The sequence below is a fragment of the Nannobrachium achirus genome (assembly GCF_963921795.1).
Source record: "Nannobrachium achirus genome assembly, chromosome: 15".
Taxonomy (NCBI): domain Eukaryota; kingdom Metazoa; phylum Chordata; class Actinopteri; order Myctophiformes; family Myctophidae; genus Nannobrachium; species Nannobrachium achirus.
In genome coordinates this window covers 14,755,144-14,779,199 of record NC_137822.1, presented here as the reverse complement: position 1 = coordinate 14,779,199, position 24,056 = coordinate 14,755,144, and the positions used below count along the sequence as shown (strand labels likewise).

The window sequence follows — 24,056 nt, the reverse complement described above, 5'->3', positions numbered from 1 at the left end:
CAGAATATTCACTTAGATCAGCCAACACAGGGATGCTGTCCGAACCCTCGCTAAAAACTCCAGGGCAAAAATCCACTCGTCCGAGACAGTTTGCCCTCTTGGCTCCCAAGTTGTGGAATAAACTCCCTGTCGCACTTAGAACAACGGACTCACTCGCTACCTTTCGCCGCCAACTGAAGACTCACCTTTTCAGACTCCACCTAAACCCTTAGCACTAGGCCTACAGTAAAATCAATGACCATACATGAAGCTAGTCAGCATTTGTTTTTTTAGGTTTCTTTAGAACTTTGATTATATTGTGTTTTCTCTAGATAGATATCCATTTACATTGTTATATTGCTGTTAATGTACTGACCTATTATCTTGTTTATTATTGTGATGTTGTATCTGCTTATTGTAAGTCGCTTTGGATTAAAAGCGTCTGCTAAATGCCTAAACTGTAAACTGAATATAGATCTTTAACTTAAAAAAAGAAACGACACGTCAAGGAAACTGACATACCTGCTCCGTCGACCGCATTAAGCTCTGTGCGCGTGTGCGCCAGGTGCTCTGTGTGTGTGTGCTCCTCCCCGAGGGGCAGCAGGTCAGGGTTCACTGAGCTGGTGCTGGCCAGAGCCCCCGTGTAGCGGCTGTACCAGTCGTTCCGCTCCGCCACCAGCCTCATCACCAGGTCCTGAAGCTCCGCCAGCTTGGCCTAATGGACACAGTGGGCAGAACGTTATAGTTTAATTCATTGGTTCTCAACCTTTTCAGCCCGCGAACCCCAAAATACTCATATTTTAACTGGGGACCCCCTGACAAGCACTAAGAGTTTAGGCATTAGATTTTGTGTAACACAGGTTCCATTGTGAAAATAGCAGATCTACATGCTCACAATCGGCTATTTTCACAATTTCTGCCTCTAATATTGTGTACTACCAGCACCAGTGTCTAACGGTCTCAAGAGCAGTATGGAGCCAGACAGAAATAGCAAGACATCTCTCCGGTTTACTTCCCGTATCTGAGAGAAGTGAGAAGGGAAGCAGGTTGGAAGTCTATTCATTCCAATGGGAGAGTGAACATCAACACAGCTTCTGAACCATTCTTTAGGCTTCAAGGCAGCATGGTCACTGGACTAAATATTGGTCCTGATCGCCCAAAGCCACACAATATTCCCAAAATGTTCATAACTAAATCGCTCTTTTCAGAGACAAGAAATAAGGAGAAAATCAACTTTATTATTGACCTCTGTCCCAGCAACACACTATTGCGGGATCTAGCTCCAGTAAACGGGACGTTCGCGAGATTTGCCATCAGATGTTGGGAGTACACAATGTGTGTACCATGTCGACTCTAGTGGCTCCAATTGGGTTTAGGCCTAGAAATATTGAACGCTTTAACCAGTGAAAAATAGCAGATATACAAGCTCACAGCGCGGCACCGAGTGCCGCGCTGCGAGCTTGTAGATCTGCTATTTTTGAAAAAGTCGTAAAAATGTGTGCAAATCTTTGAATATAATGTAATTTCAAAGCGAACGTTTGTAACTAAAATTTTGCTTCTGGGGGTTCCCTGGAACTAAATATTTTGAGATGCGGGTCCGTGGCCAAATACAGATCATTTTGGGGGTCCTTCACATGAAAAGGTTTGAGAACCACTGACATAGTAGTCTCTCAAGAACAGACTAACTGAGCTCCAGTTAAGTGAAAAGGACCTTCTCTTTGATGATGGCTAGCTAGATTGCTGACATCGTGTCAAAATTATAATTTTCACGATTTTTCAAAAATAGCAGATCTACAAGCTCGCGGCGCGGCACTCGGTGCCGCGCTGTGAGCTTGTATATCTGCTATTTTTCAACAGTTAGAGCATAAAATAATGATACACAATAATGTGTACCCGTTCTGAGTGGGTTAAAGATATTTGGTATGGAGACCAGTTCCAACTACTGCAGATCTACTAGTTATTGTGGGCTCGCCTGGAAGGCGAGCACACGTATGTTATCTTCATTATTGTGGGCTCGCCTGGAAGGCGAGCACACGTATGTTATCTTCATTATTGTGGGCTCGCCTGGAAGGCGAGCACACGTATGTTATCTTCATTATTTATTTGTTTATTTATATATGTGTATCTCCTCAAAACTTTGGCGCGATTCATCTCTTAAACGCTTACACCTTTCAACACCATTCAAATTTTTATGTGTTCAGCTTACTGAGGACACGTGTGCTTGTATTTTTGGTTTTGAAATGTTTTGTAGTATAAATATAAAAAAATAAAAATGTTTAACTTTAAGCACCCAATGCATTTCCAATGGGATTAGTGAGTGAGGCAGAGGAAAGAGACCCATGTTTATGTTAAGTCACTGTGGCTGCAATATTCACACTTCAGATATGCTATTTATATCATTGCGTTCACACAGGTCTGCTCTCTGATTTGATCCAAATATCTAAGCTGTGTGATGTATAAAACTATAGTTATAGTTAAAACTATAAATAAATGTCCCTCTCCACTCTACTGATTACACAGCTGTGATCAAGAATCAAGTCCGGGCGATGGGATGTAAATCCCATAGCCATATATCCTAGAGCCCGCAGGGACAGTCAGCCATATTAGTGGTTGTTGTTGGTTGTCAGGGAGATATCAAAACCAATGCATTTCCAAGTCAGATCCACAAACACAATAAAAGCCATGCTCCACTCCTCAGTCTGGAGTGGCCACATAGAAGAACGCCTTGGTTATAGACATAGTGGAGGACAGATGTGATCTGGGATTGTTAGCCTACAGTATATGCACTCAATATACTCCACTACAGTTGGAGTCCATTTGACAGTTGCTGGTTCCCAAACACAGAATCAAAAATGTAGATCTAGAACACATAGAATATGTACAGTACAGTAAGGTTCAGTAGAGTACAGTAAAAGTACAGTAAGGTTCAGTAGAGTACAGTAAAGTACAGTAAGGTACAGAAAGGTACAGTACAGAAAGGTACAGTAGAGTCCAGTACAGTAAGGTACAGTAAAGTACAATACAGTACAGTAAGGTACAGTAGAGTACAGTAAAGTACAGTACAGTAAGGTACAGTACGGCACAGTAGAGTACAGTACAGTATAGTACAGTAAGGTACAGTAGAGTACAGTAAAGTACAGTACAGTAAGGTACAGTACAGTAAGGTACAGTAGAGTACAGTAAAGTACAGTAAGGTACAGTACAGTAGAGTAGAGTAAAGTACAGTACAGTAAGGTACAGTAGAGTACAGTAGAGTACACACACACAGGTCCCTCATCTTTCTTCCCAGGCTTTAAACAGCCATAACTTCAGTTCCCAACATGCTACTGGTCTCGAACTTTTGTTGTTTGTTTACCCGTCCACATTATATTTTAATTTTATTTTGATTTAATTGTCCATACCGTTAAAGGACCAGGTCACCTCTGGGACAACCAGATCTTATTTTATTGTTGTGTGGGACACGATCAACACAATCCTGTAATTTCTTGTGTTCAATCTGTGTTTTTAGATATTTTAGTATTTCAGCATGCTACAACTGGTCATATGATGCTTTGTAGCATGATATTGCATCATCTCATGCATCATATGATGCAAAATGCATCATATGACCAGTTGTAGCATACTGAAATACTAAAATATCTAAAAACACAGATTGAACACAAAAAATAACTCAACATTGTGTTGATCGTGTCCCACACAACAATAAAATAAGATCTGGTTGTCCCAAAGGTGACCTGGTCTTTTAAGTTCATGTAATAACACTGCTTGTCTACATTGTATTTGCATTACCATTTTACGTCAGTAAAATGAAAGAGAGCATTGCCTGGGAACTTGACACTTTTACTATTATTGTTTTGGGTTGGAAGCGAGCCCACACTGTTTCGAAGGAACAGTATTTCTAGTTTATAGCTATATGTGTATCTCCTCAAAACTTTGGCGCGCTTCATCTCTTAAACGCTTACACCTTTCAACACCATTCAAATTTTTATGTGTTCAGCTTACTGAGGACAAGTGTGCTTGTATTTTTGGTTTTGAAATGTTTTGTAGTATAAATATAAAAAAATAAAAATGTTTAACTTTAAGCACCCAATGCATTTCCAATGGGTTTAGTGAGTGGGGACAGTGGAGTGGTGAGTGGAGAGAAGGATAATAGACCCATGTTTATGTTAAGGCGCTGTGGCTGCAGTGTTCACACTTCAGATATGCTATCTATATCATTGCGTTCACACAGGTCTGCTCTCTGATTTGATCCAAATGTCTAAGCTGTGTGATGTATAAAACTATAGTTATAGTTAAAACTATAAATAAATGTCCCTCTCCACTCTACTGATTACACAGCTGTGATCAAGAATCAAGTCCGGGCGATGGGATGTAAATCCCATAGCCATATATCCTAGAGCCCGCAGGGACAGTCAGCCATATTAGTGGTTGTTGTTGGTTGTCAGGGAGATATCAAAACCAATGCATTTCCAAGTCAGATCCACAAACACAATAAAAGCCATGCTCCACTCCTCAGTCTGGAGTGGCCACATAGAAGAACGCCTTGGTTATAGACATAGTGGAGGACATATGTGATCTGGGATTGTTAGCCTACAGTATATGCACTCAATATACTCCACTACAGTTGGAGTCCATTTGACAGTTGCTGGTTCCCAAACACAGAATCAAAAATGTAGATCTAGAACACATAGAATATGTACAGTACAGTAAGGTTCAGTAGAGTACAGTAAAAGTACAGTAAGGTTCAGTAGAGTACAGTAAAGTACAGTAAGGTACAGAAAGGTACAGTACAGAAAGGTACAGTAGAGTACAGTACAGTAAGGTACAGTAAAGTACAATACAGTACAGTAAGGTACAGTAGAGTACAGTAAAGTACAATAAAGTACAGTAAAGTAGAATAAAGTACAGTAAGGTACAGTGGAGTACAGTAAAGTACAGTAGAGTACAGTAAAGTACAGTATAGTAAGGTACAGTAGAGTACAGTACAGTAAGGTACAGTACGGTACAGTAGAGTACAGTATAGTATAGTACAGTAAGGTACAGTACAGTAAGGTACAGTAGAGTACAGTACAGTAAGGTACAGTAGAGTACAGTAAAGTACAGTAAGTTACAGTAGAATACAGTAAAGTACAGTACAGTAGAGTACAGTAAAGTACAGTAAGTTACAGTACAGTACAGTACAGTACAGTACAGTACAGTACAGTACAGTAAGGTGCAGTACAGTATAGTAAGGTACAGTACAATACTGTAAGGTACTGTACCTTACAGTACCTTATCCTATTTGTTGGGTTGGAACCGAGCCCACACTGTTTCGAAGGAACAGTATTTCTAGTTTATATACTAGTCAGTATCTCCTCAATATTTTGGCGCGCTTCATCTCTTAAACGCTTACACCTTTCAACACCATTCAAATTTTTATGTGTTCAGCTTACTGAGGACACGTGTGCTTGTATTTTTGGTTTTGAAATGTTTTGTAGTATAAATATAAAAAAATAAAATGTTTAACTTTAAGCACCCAATGCATTTCCAATGGGTTTAGTGAGTGGGGACAGAGTGGAGAGAAGGATAATAGACCCATGTTTATGTTAAGGCGCTGTGGCTGCAGTGTTCACACTTCAGATATGCTATCTATATCATTGCGTTCACACAGGTCTGCTCTCTGATTTGATCCAAATATCTAAGCTTTGTGATGTATATATTCTGAGTTAAAACTACAAATATCTATAAATGTCCCTCTCCACTCTACTGATTGAGACAACTGTGATTAAAGGCCTGTCTGTCATTGGCTGTTCTGTGGTGCTGCAAAGTAACTAAGTACATTTACTCAAGTATATACAAGTACTTGTACCTACAGTACAATTTTGAGGTACTTTTACTCTACTTTCCATTTTTGTTACATATACTCTACTATAAATACAGCATTTGACAGCCTCAGTTACTTGTTACTTTGCAGATTTTATTATTAATAAAAAACATAGATGGACCACTTAATACTGCTATGAAGTTGATCTACAATGTGCACACGCACGCACGCACGCACGCACGCACACACACACACACACACACACACACACACACACACACACACACACACACACACACACACACACACACACACACACACACACACACACACACCTGTTACTGTGTTACTGTGAAGACGTTTGCTTGTATTTGTCTTTGAGACATGTTTTGTAGTGTTTTAGAAATTGTTCTTAAAAAGAATAAGGTTTTAGGATCCCGGGCAATGGGATTTACAGTATATATCCTAGAACCCGCAGGGACAATCAGCCGTATTAGTGGTTGTTGTTGGTTTTCAGGGAGATATCACAACCGATGCATTTTCAAATCAGATCCACAAACACAATAAAAGTCATGCTCCACTCCTCAGTCTGGAGTGGCCACATAGAAGAACGCCTTGGTTATAGACATAGTGGAGGACAGATGTCATCTGGGATTGTTAACCTACAGTATATGCACTCAATATACACCTCTAGAACACATAGAATATGTACAGTAAGGTTCAGTAGAGTACAGTAAAAGTACAGTTAGGTTCAGTAGAGTACAGTAAAGTACAGTAAGGTACAGTAAAGTACAATAAAGTACAGTAAAGTACAATAAAGTACAGTAAGGTACAGTGGAGTGCAGTAAAGTACAGTAGAGTAACGTAAATTACAGTAGAGTACAGTAAAGTACAGTATAGTAAGGTACAGTAGAGTACAGTACAGTAAGGTACAGTACGGTACAGTAGAGTACAGTATAGTATAGTACAGTAAGGTACACTACAGTAAGGTACAGTAGAGTACAGTAAAGTACAGTACAGTAAGGTACAGTACAGTAGGGTACAGTAGAGTACAGTAAAGTACAGTACAGTAGAGTACAGTAAAGTACAGTAAGTTACAGTAGAGTACAGTAAAGTACAGTAAGGTACAGTAAAGTACAAAACAATACAGTAAGGTACAGTAGAGTACAGTAAAGTACAGTAGAGTACAGTAAAGTACAATAAAGTACAGTAAAGTAGAATAAAGTACAGTAAGGTACAGTGGAGTACAGTAAAGTACAGTAGAGTAACGTAAATTACAGTAGAGTACAGTAAAGTACAGTATAGTAAGGTACAGTAGAGTACAGTACAGTAAGGTACAGTACGGTACAGTAGAGTACAGTATAGTATAGTACAGTAAGGTACACTACAGTAAGGTACAGTAGAGTACAGTAAAGTACAGTACAGTAAGGTACAGTACAGTAGGGTACAGTAGAGTACAGTAAAGTACAGTAAGGTACAGTACAGTAGAGTACAGTAAAGTACAGTAAGTTACAGTAGAGTACAGTAAAGTACAGTAAGGTACAGTAAAGTACAAAACAATACAGTAAGGTACAGTAGAGTACAGTAAAGTACAGTAGAGTACAGTAAAGTACAGTATAGTAAGGTACAGTAGAGTACAGTACAGTAAGGTACAGTACGGTACAGTAGAGTACAGTATAGTATAGTACAGTAAGGTAGAGTACAGTACAGTAAGGTACAGTAAAGTACAGTAAGGTACAGTACAGTAGAGTACAGTACAGTACAGTACAGTACAGTACAGTAAGGTACAGTACAATACTGTAGGGTACTGTACCTTACAGTACCTTAAAGTATCCTATTTGTTGGGTTGGAATCGAGCCCACACTGTTTCGAAGGAACAGTATTTCTAGTTTTGTATTAACATACTCTATATAATCTATGGATTGCAGCTTTAAAAAGGTTTCATATACAATGACTACCAAACAAAATGCAGATGACATGCCATGGTTGTTAGGGTCAAAGTCATGATATCAATGCTAGGCATTTTAAGAAAAAAGCATACACACACTTGTTAAAGGTGATACACCATGCATTTAAAAAGTATTTATGTCATATTGTTTATGTCCCAAAAACGTTTTTCAAAAGGTTTGAGGCTAAATGACCACTCCTGAATAGATTTCAGCTGCAGTACCAGTATTTCTTTGAAAAAAAAAAAAAAAAAAAAAAAAAACGGCTGTCGCTGACATCAGCGACGGCAGCAAATCTGGACAGCCTGTTTTGAGAACCCGTGGGATGCTTTTAACCTCCGCCTTCCCAAAACCAGAGAAAGACACAACGATCAGAAATGGGACTTTGTGAGGATAGAAGGTGCTAGTGGGACCCCAAAAAAAGGTTTTAAAATAGGAAAAGTGAAATTTCATGGTGTATCACCTTTAAGCCTTTTCCTCTCTATGGACAACAAGCATTATTATCATTCTCTTCCTTTTTTCTGATACAGCCGTTATGCAACAAAGTAGCCATTGCCACACTGACACGTCAAAAATTATATAAGTGAGAAAGCGATATATGAAATAAGATACAAAAGATGTTATGTAGCTCCAATGACAAGTCCCAGATATTATCTCAAGAGAAGAACGAACAACAAAAAAAGCAAGGGGGGGATAAAACCTGATACCAATCAAGCTGTTAAATCTGTTGCACACAAGTTTGATTATTTTTCAATTGCTTTGTGCAACTGGAAATTGTGTTTCATGCAACTAGTTTCGTGAAAGTTTCTCCATTATGGGCTATTGGGCCATTATTGTCATTAATAAGAAAATGTATCAATGCAAGGATAGGACGTTGACCCAGATCTCTGCTGAATGCAACCGATTTCACCTCAGAATGAAAAGAACCAGGTTCGACACTGTAACTAGTACCAAAAACCAGTGTTGTTATTCTGTATTATTCCGACAGGAATGGCGGACAGATAGTAGGGAAAATGACACACAGCAAACAATCTTTCCGGCCAAGAGTGGAACCGGGGACACGCTGAACAAAGTGTTTTGTGCTCATATGGTACGTGCCCTAACCATTCGGCCATCTGGCCACCTGGTAACAGAGTCTAAAGCGGAGACTAGTTTCTCTAAAGCGTAGAAGTTATAAGTTATAGTGGGAGAAATATGTGGAAAAAGGTGTTCACTTCCAGCAGAAAGCGTGAAAATTTGCACCTAGGGGTATTTTTGTGCGCTGAATTCAAGCACTTTTCCCATGGGATCTGGTGGCTCTGATTCACTTACCATACAGGGAAAAAAGATCCCTATCTAGGGGTTTTTCATGATCCGAAATCCATTGCAAGCATTTGTTTTGCACGAAAAACATTCCTTGGGCTAGAAATGGGGGGTCTTTTTTCCCCTGTACGGTAAGTGAATTAGAGCCACCAGATCCCATGGGAAAAGTGATTGGATCCGTAAATTTTTTAATTCAGCGCACAAAATTCAGTGCAAATTTTCACGCTTTCTGCCAGAAGTGAACACATTAGCCTGTTTTTGTTACATATTTCTCCCACTATTAATATGTTACTAGATAAGAGTACCTTCATCTCCTCCTTGTCCTGGGCCAATATACTGATGTACTGCTCCTTTTCCTGATGTTTCTGCTTCATTATGGCCCGCTGGTTCTGGTACAGTGCTATGTACTCTCCTGTCAAACACACACACAGAGAGAAGAAAAAATCACACCCAATGTGAAGTGAGCGGTGGTCGTGCTTGCATAACGTCTTCAGACTAGGATTTAAGGCTAGGATGTACAGGCTACAGACACACACACAATGCTATGGCAAAGCATGACAGGAATCTGGCCACACACACACACACACACACACACACACACACACACACACACACACACACACACACACACACACACACACACACACACACACACACACACACACACACACACACACACACACACACACACACACACACACACACACACACACACACACACACACACACACACACACTCTGTGGGTTCCTTTAGGGGGGTCTAAATTGACCCATACAAGTCTGTAACTCTGACTCTAAATGGACCCCTTTGCACGTTTGAGAAACACTGACCTATAGTGTCCGTCTCTCCAGAGAGCTGGATACAGCGATGCTCCAGCTCCTCCACCCGCTCCTTCAGGTCGGCCTTCTCTTGCATGAGCGAGGTGAAGCGCTGCTGTAGCTTCTCCATGGCTGCCTGCAGGGCCTCGTGCACTTCTACTGGTACTCCTCCTTCTGGACAGGGGAGAGGAGAGGAGGATTAGACGGCACTCTGTCATGATTCATTTATCACAATCACAAAGGTGTTCTCTCGCCATTCCTCACTATGTCTCTTCAATGCCCGCTCTACTGTAAATCAGTCAGATGTTGCTGCAGATTGCGGACAAGTAATTTTAGATTTCACGTGATAAATGTTTTGAGGTTATGGTGCAACATTTAAATAATGTTCCCTCATTTTTATGAGAAACAATAATGTAGGCCGGGTGAAATGACAGCATTTAACAGCACTTGCAAATAAATTGTGGATAAGCTTATAAACATACTACAAAACTAGGAAGCCTGTTAACCATGAACATCATGAGGCTATACAGATCCAACTCACACCTATTTTACGTCAAGTCTTGGGACAGTTTCTATCAAAACAAAGTTTAAAAAAAGGTGGATCAATAATTTGGCTGCATCCCAAACTATTCCGCTCACCATGGTGTTCATGGCCGTGGTCACACTGATCGTGTTGTTCGTGACTGTGATCGTGCTCGGGATGGTAGTGATGGTGGCCACTGCTCTCCTGACTGTGGTGCTGGTGCTCTAGGCTGAGGGCCTGGGCCTCTGCCTGGTGGCGGGCTGCCATGTGGAGCCTGTGTTCTTCCTCCAGATGCCTCATGGCCTCATCCCTCTCCGCCTCCACCTGGGCCAGAGCCCCTCGGATGAACTCCTCCTGGATGGAGAGATGGAGAAGAGGAGTTTAAAGAGGGAGAGACATTAACAGGGGAAACTGAGAAGGCGGGAAGGGGATATGGATTGTATAAGATGTATATTTCTAAGTGCTACCTACAGTACGTACACATACAGTAGAGCTCATTTACGCAGGGATATAAAGAGAAAACACATTTGACTCATGACTCCTACAAGCTAGATCTAAAATACAATGTGACATGAATGACATGCAATCCAGAAGTGTCCAGATGTAAGCTCTATAGCAAGGAAAGCTTTGAGGATCCCCAGTATGTGACATTTAGCCTACACTTACCATCTCTTCCCGACTCTCAAAATCCTCAGGAATCACCATGGAGGAGTTCTTTGGGCTCTCCTGCAAGGATTGACTCTCAACTCCATCTCCTAGTGAACAAAATCACAAAGAATTGTTGACTGGCTAATTCAGGGGTTCTCAGACCCTTTCATTACCCCGATCCAAAAAGATTTTGTGAGGGACCCCCATAATAGATGTGTTAAGATCTGTCAGCATTTTTTTTTAAACAGTCAATCTACTTGTAGATCTGCTTGTGGATTTCGATCGGTAAAAAAATAAAATGGGGTTAATTAAAAGTTTCTCATTTTTCTGGAGGCACCTTGAAACCCTTCAAGGACCCCACTTTGAGAATCAGTGGATGGACTACATAATATGATATAGTTATTTTACAAAAGGTTACGTGCATGATGAGCAAACATCTTATCAAAGTGCCAAAGGTATAATATCATTGTATTATTGTTTTTAAATTGAAAAGCATAAAGAACTACTATGAGACAACTAAAATATTATTTTGAGATACAGTCTCATTCATCTAACCTTGGTATCTCGATACATTGCCCAGGGCGGAGCTGTTGAGCAGATCTTGAACCTCCACCTTCAGCTGCTGGTTGTCTTTGGCCAAATGCTCCAAACGTTCCTGAAGGGGCAGATAGGATGTCAGTCAACAGTCTGACTCATTGAGAAAGTAAGGTCAGAAGGAAAGACCCATAGATCAAGTGAGAGAGTGAGAGAATAAAAACCTGTGTAGATGACAATATGTGAATACATCCGTGTCCAAAGTGTGCCAATGATTGTCTAGAACACACAATCCAAGTTCATGTATTTCACCCCTATCCTGAATCTCTTTTTTACCTCTCACTGTATTGTACAATACTACATACAGTCAAATGGTTAGCACCTACTCCTACACACCTGTGCTTGTTGGAGCTGATGCTGGCTGATCTCCAGCTGTGCACGTCCCTGGCTCTCGTCATGGTGCAGCCGGTCCATGAGCTGGGTCTGTTGGAGGTACTGGTGGTGGAGCTGCTCGCGCTCCGAGACCAGCGTCTGGTACCCTGCACAGTACTGCTGCAGGTGGGCAGCCAGCTGGTCCCTCTGCTCTAGCACAGCCTGGAGCTCCTGAGTCTTTTCTTCTATCTGGAACAAGTGCATAGAGATAAGATATTAAAGCTAGATGGATGTACAGTAGAGACAGGCAAAATGCGGCCCTCAGGATTACGCCTCAAACACCAAACACGTACAAATATCAAGCTAGCTGTGTATTGCCATATTGCACTTCAAATAAGTAGCTAAAGTAACATTATGTTACATTTAATAAAAGTCCTAATCTTTGTAATGCAGTCAACATGTGTCATCAATGTTAATGATGTGGTTGTGTGTTAGTAGTAGTTAAGATGGATAACAAGGTAATGGGCCAGAATTCAAACTACATTCTCAGGAGAGTGGCAAGTTTGTGTGTGTGTGTGTGTGTGTGTGTGTGTGTGTGTGTGTGTGTGTGTGTGAGTGTGTGTGTGTGGTGCATTTACGTGAGCGTCCCTACCTGCTCCTTGCCGTTGTGAAGAGCCTCCTGAATTTCCCCCATCCTGCGAGCCAGCTCCTTCTTCACATGCTGCTCTGACTGGATGGCGGTGGTCAGCTCCATGTTTTCATTCGTCTACACAATCAAAGTTGTAATGAAAACAACAGCAATCAATATTCTGAATCTGACATTTGAGTACCTTTTCCACCACTGGAAAGCATAAATAAAGAAGTTACTGTAGAAGCTGAGGAGGAGCAACGCTCACCAGTTTGACGAAGCCGTTCTGCAGCTCAGCCAGCTGGTCCTTCAGAGTGCGGTTCTGGGTGAGCGCCCGGCTGATGGTGGCCTTGTCCGACTGGACGTCCTCCAGCATGCGATGGCGGTCCTCTGCCTCCTGGGTCCGGCTCTCTATCTGCTGCTCCAGCTCCCCAAGACGGGTCTCCTGTTCCGCACACATCCGACTCAGCTGCTGGTTGTCATGGAGCTATAGCATGGGGGTTGTTACAAGAGAAGGGGTTAGGCTTAGGTGCTTAAAGTTACCTGTGAGACACAATTATAGCTACAGTGGTCCAGTGTTCATTTCGTTGACTAGGAATATGATAAAAAATGTTTGTCGACTACAAAAACGAAATAAGAACAAGAACAATTTTACGGTCAACTGCACCAATGCAACTCCTTGCAACTGCCATTGGGGGTAATGGTTGCAAGTAGTTGCATGTTGCAAGGAGTTGTATGGCTTATCATTGGTGTGGAGTGAACTTTAGACTAAATATATTGATAATTTCATCAACTACTAAAAACTAGACTAAAATGTTAGGGAGGGACTAGTGAAGAAGAGATCCAGTAGAACTAAAAGACAAGACATTTTATGTTTGCAGATCTACATGCTCAATTGGTTATTTTCAGCATGCAACCAAGTGTGAAATCAGCCATTACGATGCCTGTCAAAATAAAAAAACATTGTAGACAAAATCAGCTGTAGATTTAGTCGACTAAAATCTTATATTTAGCCGACTAAAACGAAAACATTTGATTCCTTTGTACAGTGTCAGAGTTAAGGGAAGACCTTGAAATGTGAAAGTTTGAGAAACTAGGACTAGTTGATTTGTAATTGGGTCAACAACACAAAACAACAGGTCATGTAGGAAAGCGTGTTGCACACCTGGGCCTGGTACTGTGCAGTGATAGCATCTCTCTCCTGCTGCAAGCTGCTGAGGGCCTCTTGCAGAGCCACCTCGCTCTCCGACGGCCCAGATGGTTCTGGCTCTACCTGACCTTGGGCTTCTCTTTCCTGGGCCAGCGTTGCTGGAGGAAAAAAAAGAGTTTCACGTTGATCGTCACTTTAACAACTTCATATAAAGGGAATTTGATGTGTGAAAAGTTGTGAGTGGTTAAGCGGGCAGTGGAGTACCTGCAATATTCTTTAGTTCAGTTATTTGTGCTTCCAGCTCCTGGACTTTGCTGATGCTACCGTCCCTCTCCTCTGCTACTAATCTCACCTGTCAACACGCACACGCACGTTCAGAAAACACCCTCAACCATAATTCTTAATGGCTGGATTTTTATGAAAGAATGATCTTGCACACTTGTATAATCTCATCTTGTTTGTTAGCACAGTATCGACACCGTCTTTAACCACTTATACATATTCTTTGGCGTATACTTCAACAAATAGCTAAATTAAATACTATTTTTGGTATTTGTGAACATTTTATAAAGACTTTTTTTTTTTATGTTCACTATTTTCAAAAAGATACCGTCTATAATCAACCGTACACCAGGTTGAAAGCGTTGTACTAATGTGACAGTGGTGCTATAGCAGTATACCTGTGATAAGAGCTGTTCCGTTTTGTCCTTCCATACACGTCCCTCCTCCTGGATCTGTTCAGCATAGCGGTCCCTCTCTGTCTGCAGGTGGGCTACTGACTCCATCAGCTGTGGCACCAAAGAAAAAAACATTATTCAACATTGGCGGGGTGGGAGGTTCGGCTACCGCGGCACGTTAGATGACGCAAATAAAAGGGAGATGTTACCATGGCAGCTGAGACAGGTCTATGAAGGAGCACTAATAGGGGGCATGAGGAGGTTGATTGGGTTAGCTAGAATGAAATTTCATTAAAGTGGTAAATCACTTTTCTAACATTTACTTTCCTTGTCTAACTTTCGTGCGACATGCAAGTAGGGATGGGACGATACGCTCACGATAATCGTATTGTGGAGATTTAATTTATCGTGATATCGTCCTCCGTCATGCACTGGGATGAATTCACCTTTTATTTGCCCAAGCTGCATATATCCGTTCTACTTGGGATTTGAACTCAGGTCTCCACCAGCAAAAGTGCCACAACTTCTACCACTTAGCTGAGATGGAAGGCCTGTTGCACTTTGAGTAATACCTCTTATCAACCAGTAGGTGTCCTACCTAAACACAATCTATAATTTTCAATAGAAGAATAGGGAGAACACTTCTAACCACCATACAGATTGGTTAAAATAACGTTTTATTCACTGAAATAAGTTTTGGATTGCGACTATAGATACATATTAGTAAGATGCCTCAGGGCGACAAGCGACCTCACCCTGACGGTACCCATATGGAAACCTCTGGTACCCATATAGGGAGATCCATGTACTGTATATGGAGATATGCTCTAAGAGCCCAAACATGTGATTACAGTGATGTCAGTGCAGCAAACCCATAGACTGTGAAAAAAGTGTACTGTACATGTCCAGATGGACAAAATCAGCATGTGCCGTTTCATATACTAAACTGGGACCTTTGGTCGCAATAATTACACAGGCACATCCTAGCGCCCCTTCTGCTTTAAATCCGTAAAACAAAAAACGTATTTAGGTACAGATACTCATAGATTTTTGCACATGAAAAATGCACTTAAATAGAGAAAAGATTCATGCAAACAGACCTGGTGAGTGTGTGCTTCCAGTTGTTGCTTTTCCTCCAAAAGAAACTGGAGCTGCTGGTTGGGACTGGGCGGTCCTTCCTGACTGGAGAACTGGACAGTCAAAGAAACAAAGCTGTTGGTTAGGACATTACGGTCTACAGACACTACACAATTCATTTCACAGAAATGGAATATCTGTGTTCTTTTACAACCTTTGGAGAGACCTCAGTGCTGTGTGTTTGTTCATGTGTGTCTATTATCCTGCAGGGAATTATTGGACTCAAACACCTCTTGTACTGTCTTTTACACAATATGATGCAAATGCAAAAGGATAATTTCTAAAACGGCTAGTTCCATTCCTTGATTCTGATTGGCTGGTTGCTGTGGTATATGAGACTATAACCCACACCTTGAATCAGTTTATATCAAAGCCAGGTGCGTTATTTCTTTCCACTGTGCCGTGAGGCTGAACTAGAGAAGCGAGCGTTTGATTTTATCTCAAATCCGGCCGTGCGGGTGCTTCTAAGCACCGCCCGCATGCATAGGACAGTGACTGAATGGCTCCAGGCGGGGCTTGTAAAGGCGAAAAGCGCCTCTATTCTCCAGGCACATACTCGGCTGTTAGTTTAGGTTGCTATGCTAGCGTTTTTGATGTGATGTTCACCCACATAGCAGCTAAATCTGGATGAAAATAAACATGTGTATGGATCGACAATGGTTCTTAACATGAGACTGATCTAAGACCTAAGTGTTGTTTCCCTATTTTTTGGCAAAAAGAATGACTTGCCTTTATAAACACACACTGGCTTCTGTTCCTGGAATGTGGCTGGTAAACAAGGAAATGTCTCTTCCTGGTGGCGGAGAAGTGTACTTTTTTCTTTAAATAATGGAATGCTATGATTTTCATGTTGCAATATTGTGACCGTTTTAGAAAAGCAATAAGCCACGCAAGGCTTGTGGTTACCGGGATATTCACCGGCTGAGGGGGTCGGAAACACTCGGCTGGCGCCTCGTGTTTCCCAACGCCTCTCAGCCGGTGTATACTACCCCGGTAACCACTCGCCTCTTGTGGCTTATTGCTTTATCATCTTTCACTGCATGCACTTTGCGGCTGATTGGTATAACCACGTAAGCCCAATAAATGTTGCAGCGAAAACAGCCGATCTACAACGCATTGTGAACTTGTAGATCAATTGCATTTTTTTTTGTGCCTGTAATGACATGCCCAAAATAGGGACGCCAGGGTGAAAGTTGCCAAGTATCCAGAGAGGGGAGAAACTCCTCCACAAGGAAGGAAACAATGTTATGCTACTGTGGCGGTGCCTTTTCTCCAGTGTTAATTATTCATACCTGTTGTAGCATGACGTCAGCCATCTCCAGCCTCTTGCGTAGCTCTTCAACCTCCAGCCTCATCGCCGTGTTCTCTTGTGTGTTCAGGAGAAGCTGCTCTGCCATCTCAGAGCTCTGTTGCTTCGACTCTTCACTCGCATTGCTACAAAAAAAAAGAAAAAAAACACACACACACACACACACACACACAATTATTCAAGTCGTCAGAGATCAAAATGGGGATGCCCAAAACAGATCAGTGAGAGAATCGCAGTACAATACTGAACTATAATTTTCAAGGAAGTTATTGTATTGAGTGAAAAGAAAAAAGTTATCAGCTATTCAATTTTTCCCACTCCAGACTTCATTGTGTCATTCTAACCATCCATTTTATTCTATGCTACTGGGAAGAAACTAATAATATCACATAAAATAGTAATAATAATGCTTCCTCTTCACAACCAAGATGCTTACTTCTGTCTGTACACCTCTAGCCGCAGGGCATCTCTCTCCTTTTCAAGGTCTTTGTTATGCTGCACAGAACAGAGAAAACTACAGTCAGAAACGCCAAAGAGGCCTGATGATGCGTTCACACTAGACTAGTGGCAACAAAAGCTAAAAGTATATCCATCCACTGCCAGCCATATTGCTGCTGAGTCACCGTTGTGTTGCTCAAGCCACACTGTGCAAATTAAATAGGGTAGGGTTAAATAATACACAGCGTCTGGTATACGGCTAAATGGTTGGCGGCAAATATTCGTTTTTCTTCCATTTACGGCACAAATTGTAGGGACAGAGAAGGTGAGTGGTAATGGTGAAACAAAAGCATTACATGACGCTTACTTAACTGCATCATAAAAAATGCTGAAGCCTGCTTGATATATTTTTTTTAAGTCACGTGTGGGGTGTGAAGATCCATGGTAGCTTCATGATTCTGGCTTCCATGACAAATGAACCCAGCAAAAGCTTTGACCCATGCCAAAAATGGCCGATCCATAATCTCACAGTGGGTCGATTGCCTATTTTTGACACGGCGTCGTACAACAATGTATAAATCAGGCATAACAATCTGACCAAACAGGCTAATTGTCAGCATTACGATCACATCCTTACAATTAATTCTAAGCAAGTGGAACTTTGGACAGGTTGTAATATTGTGACAATGAAAGTTTATAGTATTATCAGTGAGTATGAATATTTTCAGTTTCTTTGGCAAAAGATGGATTCAATGAAGTGCGTTTTACCTTGTCAAGCTGTTTCTGCTGTGTGGAAAGCGAGGACAGAGTTCTCTCCAGCTCTGAAACTCTATGCTTGGTGCTCTGTAGGCGGTTGTTCAGCTCCTCTGCCTCTCCTGCGCGCACGCGCACGCACACGCGCACACACACACACACACACACACACACACAGACACGGTTAAATCAAAATTGTCTACAGCCGTTTGATCAACTGTACATGTCATCAATTAACTGATCAATTGGGGGGGGGGGGGGGGGGGGGGAGGATCTAGCAGCAGTTGGCCTCTTTACAGCAGCTCCAGAGTCCAAATGTTTCAGACATTTCCACCATTATAAAAGTCTCCTTTAAAGCTGCAAGTTGGTGACCCAGGTAAATCTCCATGGTGAGGAGCGAGGGCACACCATACATCTTACAGATTTCAGATTTAACAACACAAATACTCATAAAAAACAACACACATGAGCACACACCTGATTTCTGGCGTGCAGCATGTTGGGTATATTGCAGTGCCGTCTGCAGCTCTGTTTTCTCTGATACTAGTATGCCGATGGTCTGTATGTGAACCTGGGAAACAGAAAGCAAGGTCATTATGAAGGCAAATCCTGAAGCTGAAACGTTTTAACATACTACGTCTTAGAGATTAATACCCATTTAGGCCTAGAATTATTGAATGCTTTAACCAGTGAAAAATAGCAGATATACAAGCTCATAGCTGCGAAGCTTGTAGATCTGCTATTTTTGAAAAAGTCATGAAAATGTGTGCAAATCTTTGAACATATGTATTTTTAAAGTGAACGTTTGTAACTAAAATGTTGCTTCTGGGGGGTCCCTGGAACTAAATATTTTGAGATGGGGGTCCTTGGTCAAATACATAACATTTTTGGGGTCCTTCACATGAAAACGTTTGAGAACCACTGACATAGTAGTCTCTCGAGAACAGACTAACTGAGCTTCAGTTAAGTGAAAAGGACCTTTTCTTTGACGATGGCAGGCCAGATCTTAGAAGGATTCAAAAAGACAAAATCAAAATGTTCATGATTTTTCAAAAATAGCAGATCTACAAGCTCGCAGCGCGGCACTCGGTGCCGCGCTGTGAGCTTGTATATCTGCTATTTTTCAATAGTTAAAGCATAAAATGATAATACACTATAATGTGTACCTGTTCTAAAAGGGTTAAAAGAATGTATTTAAAAGGTTTATAATACTTATGTAATGTCAAGATTAATAAAGAGTGATTACTTACTTGTAATTGCTCCCGCATAGCTCCTTGCTCCTTCACAAACTTCTGCTCAAACTCCTTTCGCTCCTGACGAAAAGAAATGTACAGTATATAAAGAATAAGATAAGATATTCAGGAAGTAGCCAGAGATGTTGAGTTGGTTTTGTGGAGAATGCCTAATTCAAACCATTTATTTGGCCAACCTTTATATATCTGCTACTAGAGATTTTTTCTAGTATTCACACATGCAGCTACTTTCAGGAATATTGTCATCTTGCTTTTATTCATCACATGCCATAGCAAAGCTAATATGGATAGGATAAGGCCAGATGTCCATTTAATGTACGCAGCAGTCATTTATCAGAAAAATGGCAGGCAAGGAGAAGTTTTTCTCCAGTACCAATGTTCTTATGACTTTGAACAAGAGAAACTAGGTGCTCAAAGGAGGTAACGTCAAAGTTGAAAACGTGCAGTGGGTGCTACTAGGATCAGTGGGATAAAACTTGAACAAAAGAGGACAGGTCCGAGCACTCAAAAAAGTTTAAAAAAGGAGGAGAGCGGGCGTAAAAACAGGGGACTAAGTACTAGTACCCAGTTTTTACGCCCGTTCTCCTCCTTTTTTAAACTTTTTTGAGTGCTCGGACCTGTCCTCTTTTGTTCAAGTTCTTGTGTGCTTTACTCACAAACATGTAAAATATCAAAGTGTGTTGTGGTCCACTTGAATCATAAAGATGCACAAGAATCTGGATACACAAACGAGTGTTTGATGCTACTGTATGTTACTAGGTCTTGAGGGGGGAAATGTGCCAATAATACATTTCCCTGGGTGCTGATGCTCCTTCACTTCACGTGTGAAAGCAGTTTCTGAGAGAGTGTGTGTGTGTGTGTGTGTGTGTGTGTGTGTGTGTACTACTACTAATACTAATAATAATAAACAGAGTTTACCTTGTGTAGCTGATCTGTGACCTCTTGAGATTGCTGCGTCTGCAAAACCAACAGAACAAACAAGATTAATGTGAACTTATGGCCGATCAAAACCTCGCTTACAAACCCGCCACCAACAACATTGCCAGTGCCAGTTCATGCCTAGCTCAGTATCACTGCAAAGCAATCCAAGAACTTCATTAGCCCATTTACTATTTTAGTTAGCTGTTAGTTGTGCTAACAAATCAACATAATACTAAATAAGCCATAACACCAAGTATTGACTTCATCGTGTCAATTCTGAGTACAGCACAGCATGGTCTGAATCACTTTGCTTTAAAAACATTGGAGAAATATGTGACTTATCAACAGAAGCAAAAGATGAGATGACAAGTTAAGTCAAAGCCATGCGGTTACGTGTTTCTTATTTAACGTTAATGGTGATCACATGCAGGATGTGTGTACAGTATGTACGTAGTGTGGTTTTAATGCTGAGGCTGGTGATGGGTTAATAATTGTCACACAAAAAAACTAAAGAAATGGACAACTCCCAACGCATGAGTACACGCACACAAACACACATACACACACGTACTGTACACGCACGCACACAGCTTCTTACCAGCTGGGCTAGCTTGGTATTGAGCTGAGTGTTTGTTAAGTTGCTGGAGTCCAGGGCAGCTGCCAGCTCCTGGTTCCGATTCTATCACGTGCACACATGCATCCGGGAAAAGAAAAAGGAAAAGAAAGAAAAGAAAACGAAAGAAGAATGAGATAAGGTGAGGAGGTGAAAGAAACAAAAAAGTAGGAGGGTGTGTCAAAATGTAGGTCATTAACGCTAAGGTAAATAATAGTACCTGTATGGTTTTCAAGTGGTGCAAAATGTGCTGATAAAATGATATGGTAAAACACATGAGGAAAGTATATAAGTGATATAGGCAGGTAAACTGTCATTTAATTGGGCCTGGTTAAAGGGGGAGTGGGGCCATCATTAAAACATAATTAACTAGAAAGATGGCATTCAGTAGAGTATTTTATTTTACCATGACCTTCTTTGAGGCCTTGTCCTTTGACCTTTTCAACCTAAAAGCAATCCTACCAAGTTTCAAGAAAATCTGTCCATCCTGCTCGATTTTGACCTCTGATGGTTACCGTGGACCTTGCCATTTTTGGCCCAAATATGACCGCTTCCAGGCCAGCCTACCATCCAAATACACCAGTTAAGATTTCTAAGTTAATCACTTAAAGGAGTAGTTCACCCCCAAAATGACTTTTCTTCTATTGATTACTCACGCCATGGAGACTTTAGTTCAATTCTCTGTACTGCTTTGCTAATGCATTCATCACTTTGCTCTAACAGCTGACTGGTCTTTTTGGAAAGTTTGAGATATACATTCTGCTGTGTACTCATGTTATCTGCTCCCACTTGTACTTTTACATATTTTATATGTTTACATGTTTGAGTGTTACAAGCTGGAAATAAAATGTATTTACTGATTTCAGTTCATACAAACACATTGAAGGTGGAAAATGTGTTTTATTGTACCACCACAGATAATAAACAAAGTCAACACAGTATTTGTTGGTTGCATAAGTATTCATCCACTGAGCCAGTACTTGTTAGTACCACATTTTGCGGTTGGTACAGCAGCAGCTATTATATATATTTTTGGAGCTGTGTGAAACACAGGCTCCCTATACGTGGCTGTGTGGGTCTGTGTGTGTGTGTGTCTGTCTGTCTGTCTGTGTGTATGTAGCCTGACTTCGGCGCGTAACTAGTGCCGCACCATTTACGCCACTCGCGCAATATATACATCAAAATGTGCGGCTCGGCCGGGAATGGTGTTCTATTACCTTTCGTTCCGATCCGCCTTACCATGCCGACGTAATCGGCAAAAAACGACGCTTAATTGTCCCCATTGACTTATAATGGGACAATGCAAGAAATCACTTTCAAGTATTTTTCTCTCGTAAACCATAGGAGCTACAGTTTCAAACCTCGGAGAGGAGATTCATAATGATTTTAAGAATGAATCGAAAAATAATTACATCACTCGGCCTCATGGTGGCGCTATAACGGCCCACTTTACGTTTTGCCCCGTAACTCTTGAACCGTGGATCGGAAAATTAAAATTATTTTTTCCCTGGATTCCTTGGGTCAAGACGCATCTCCCCATATAGGCCACGCCCATTTGCGCCAGGATAGATTTTCCGCCATCTTGAATTTTCTCCAAAACACACTTTTTGCTCCTTTTCCTACATATTTTCTTCAAATGTCACAAAAATCGGTACACATGATCTACACACACACACACACACACACACACACACACACACACACACACACACACACACACACACACACACACACACACACACACACACACACACACACACACACACACACACAGCTCCACTTCACACGGGTGTGATTTTTTCTTTTTAGGTAAATATTTATCAGCCTTGTATATCAGGAGTCAGGACCCTGCAATTTCCCCCCCATTCTTGTTGGCAAAATAGCTCAAGGAAAGAGTTGGTGAAGTGACATTTTCAAGTCCACAATGCCATAGATTGAGGTCTGATTGATTGCATTATAGCCAGAAAGTTCAATTATGGTCTTATCAGACCAGATCCACTTTTCCATAAGTTTGCTGCTTCCCAAATGGCTTTTGGCCAACACCAAATGGGATTGGCTTTTCTTCAGCAGTGGATTACTTCTCACTCTCCCATGAGGCCCAGCTTTGTGGAGTGTGTTTAATAGTTGTGGTAAGGACAATTTCTCCCATTTCAGCTGTGGATCTCTCCAGCGCCTTCAGAGATACCATTGACTTCTTGGTTACATCTGACTAACGCCCTATGACATCTGAATGAACAGGCTTCACAAAGTGTATTTAGGGATTTTGCAGCTAAAGGAGTGAATACTTAGGCAATGAATACTTTTACATTTATTTCGTCTCACAACAAAGTATAAATCAAGGATAAATGTGCACTTCCATAAACTTTATTGCCTCCTTGTGTTTCCATCTAAGCATGAGATTATTACATTTTTGTCTTGATTAAATCTTTTCTTAATACCAAGTAATTTCAAACTTGATAGAAACTTGTAAAAAAGCATTAGTTGCATCTCTTACCTCAAGCTCTTTCTCATGGACAGGTGAAGGAGCGCTGTCCCCATTCACATAAGCAGTGGATGACTAAAATCACACAGAGAAAAATATATTTCTACATACAATACAATACATTCTTCAGAACCTTTTATAAAGCATCCTAAGTAAATCCCAGGGCCAAATTCCAGTATAGGAAATTCCTTAAATGACACAAAATTATACAATAAAATGGTATTGTTTCTTCCAAATGATGACAATAGACATTCAGAGGAAACAACTGAATGGACAATGTTATGAGCTTCTATGCACTTTAACATACTACTAACAGACCCTCTTCAAGATGGCATGGCCCCTAGGAGCCAACGCTGCAAAAATAGCTTTTTATGGCGAGCAAAATGGTCAGAAAACGAAGTGTAAATTATGTATGAGGAGATGAGACAAGTGTGTGTATGCGTGCTGAGATGAACTAGGTGTGTAATAAATGTGGTACCTCAGACACCAAGCCATTCAGTTGTTGGGACAGCTGTCGCAGGCTCTCTGTGGCTGATAGGGGTCTACAAGACAAGAAATCACACACAAAATATAATATTAAATAACACCACATTAACACTGGTGTCCCTATTTTGGGGAAAGTTCTAATTTATTCTGCCGTAGGCAGGTGTCTTGTGGTGAAAACAGCAGCTCACTACGTGTTGTGAGACATTGTGTGCTTATAGATCGGCTATGTTCACAACGCAGGTATAAGTCAGGCTCAAGTTGTTAACCATGTTGCATGGTGACC

At 41.1% G+C, this 24,056-nt stretch overlaps 1 protein-coding gene and 1 long non-coding RNA gene across 2 annotated transcripts in view; both read right to left on the bottom strand.

Annotated features, from left to right (window-relative positions):
* Nucleotides 1–24,056, bottom strand: part of LOC308299483 — a 711,129-nt gene that overhangs the window by 6,242 nt on the left and 680,831 nt on the right. The gene's annotated exons all lie outside the window — the stretch shown is intronic.
* golga2 (golgin A2) overlaps nt 1–24,056 on the bottom strand; it is a 40,350-nt gene that overhangs the window by 6,242 nt on the left and 10,052 nt on the right. The window contains exons 6-27 of the mRNA XM_080743261.1: nt 23,766–23,829; nt 23,300–23,362; nt 20,791–20,871; nt 20,190–20,228; nt 19,269–19,331; nt 18,496–18,589; nt 18,034–18,140; nt 17,264–17,322; nt 16,811–16,952; nt 15,482–15,571; nt 14,385–14,492; nt 13,969–14,056; nt 13,720–13,862; nt 12,823–13,041; nt 12,579–12,692; nt 11,951–12,175; nt 11,576–11,675; nt 11,039–11,127; nt 10,489–10,726; nt 9,862–10,023; nt 9,336–9,442; nt 502–694 (exon numbers count right to left, since the gene is read on the bottom strand). Of these exons, the coding sequence (XP_080599387.1) occupies nt 502–694; nt 9,336–9,442; nt 9,862–10,023; nt 10,489–10,726; nt 11,039–11,127; nt 11,576–11,675; nt 11,951–12,175; nt 12,579–12,692; nt 12,823–13,041; nt 13,720–13,862; nt 13,969–14,056; nt 14,385–14,492; nt 15,482–15,571; nt 16,811–16,952; nt 17,264–17,322; nt 18,034–18,140; nt 18,496–18,589; nt 19,269–19,331; nt 20,190–20,228; nt 20,791–20,871; nt 23,300–23,362; nt 23,766–23,829 (2,588 nt within the window). The remainder of the gene's footprint in view (nt 1–501; nt 695–9,335; nt 9,443–9,861; nt 10,024–10,488; nt 10,727–11,038; nt 11,128–11,575; nt 11,676–11,950; nt 12,176–12,578; nt 12,693–12,822; nt 13,042–13,719; nt 13,863–13,968; nt 14,057–14,384; nt 14,493–15,481; nt 15,572–16,810; nt 16,953–17,263; nt 17,323–18,033; nt 18,141–18,495; nt 18,590–19,268; nt 19,332–20,189; nt 20,229–20,790; nt 20,872–23,299; nt 23,363–23,765; nt 23,830–24,056) is intronic.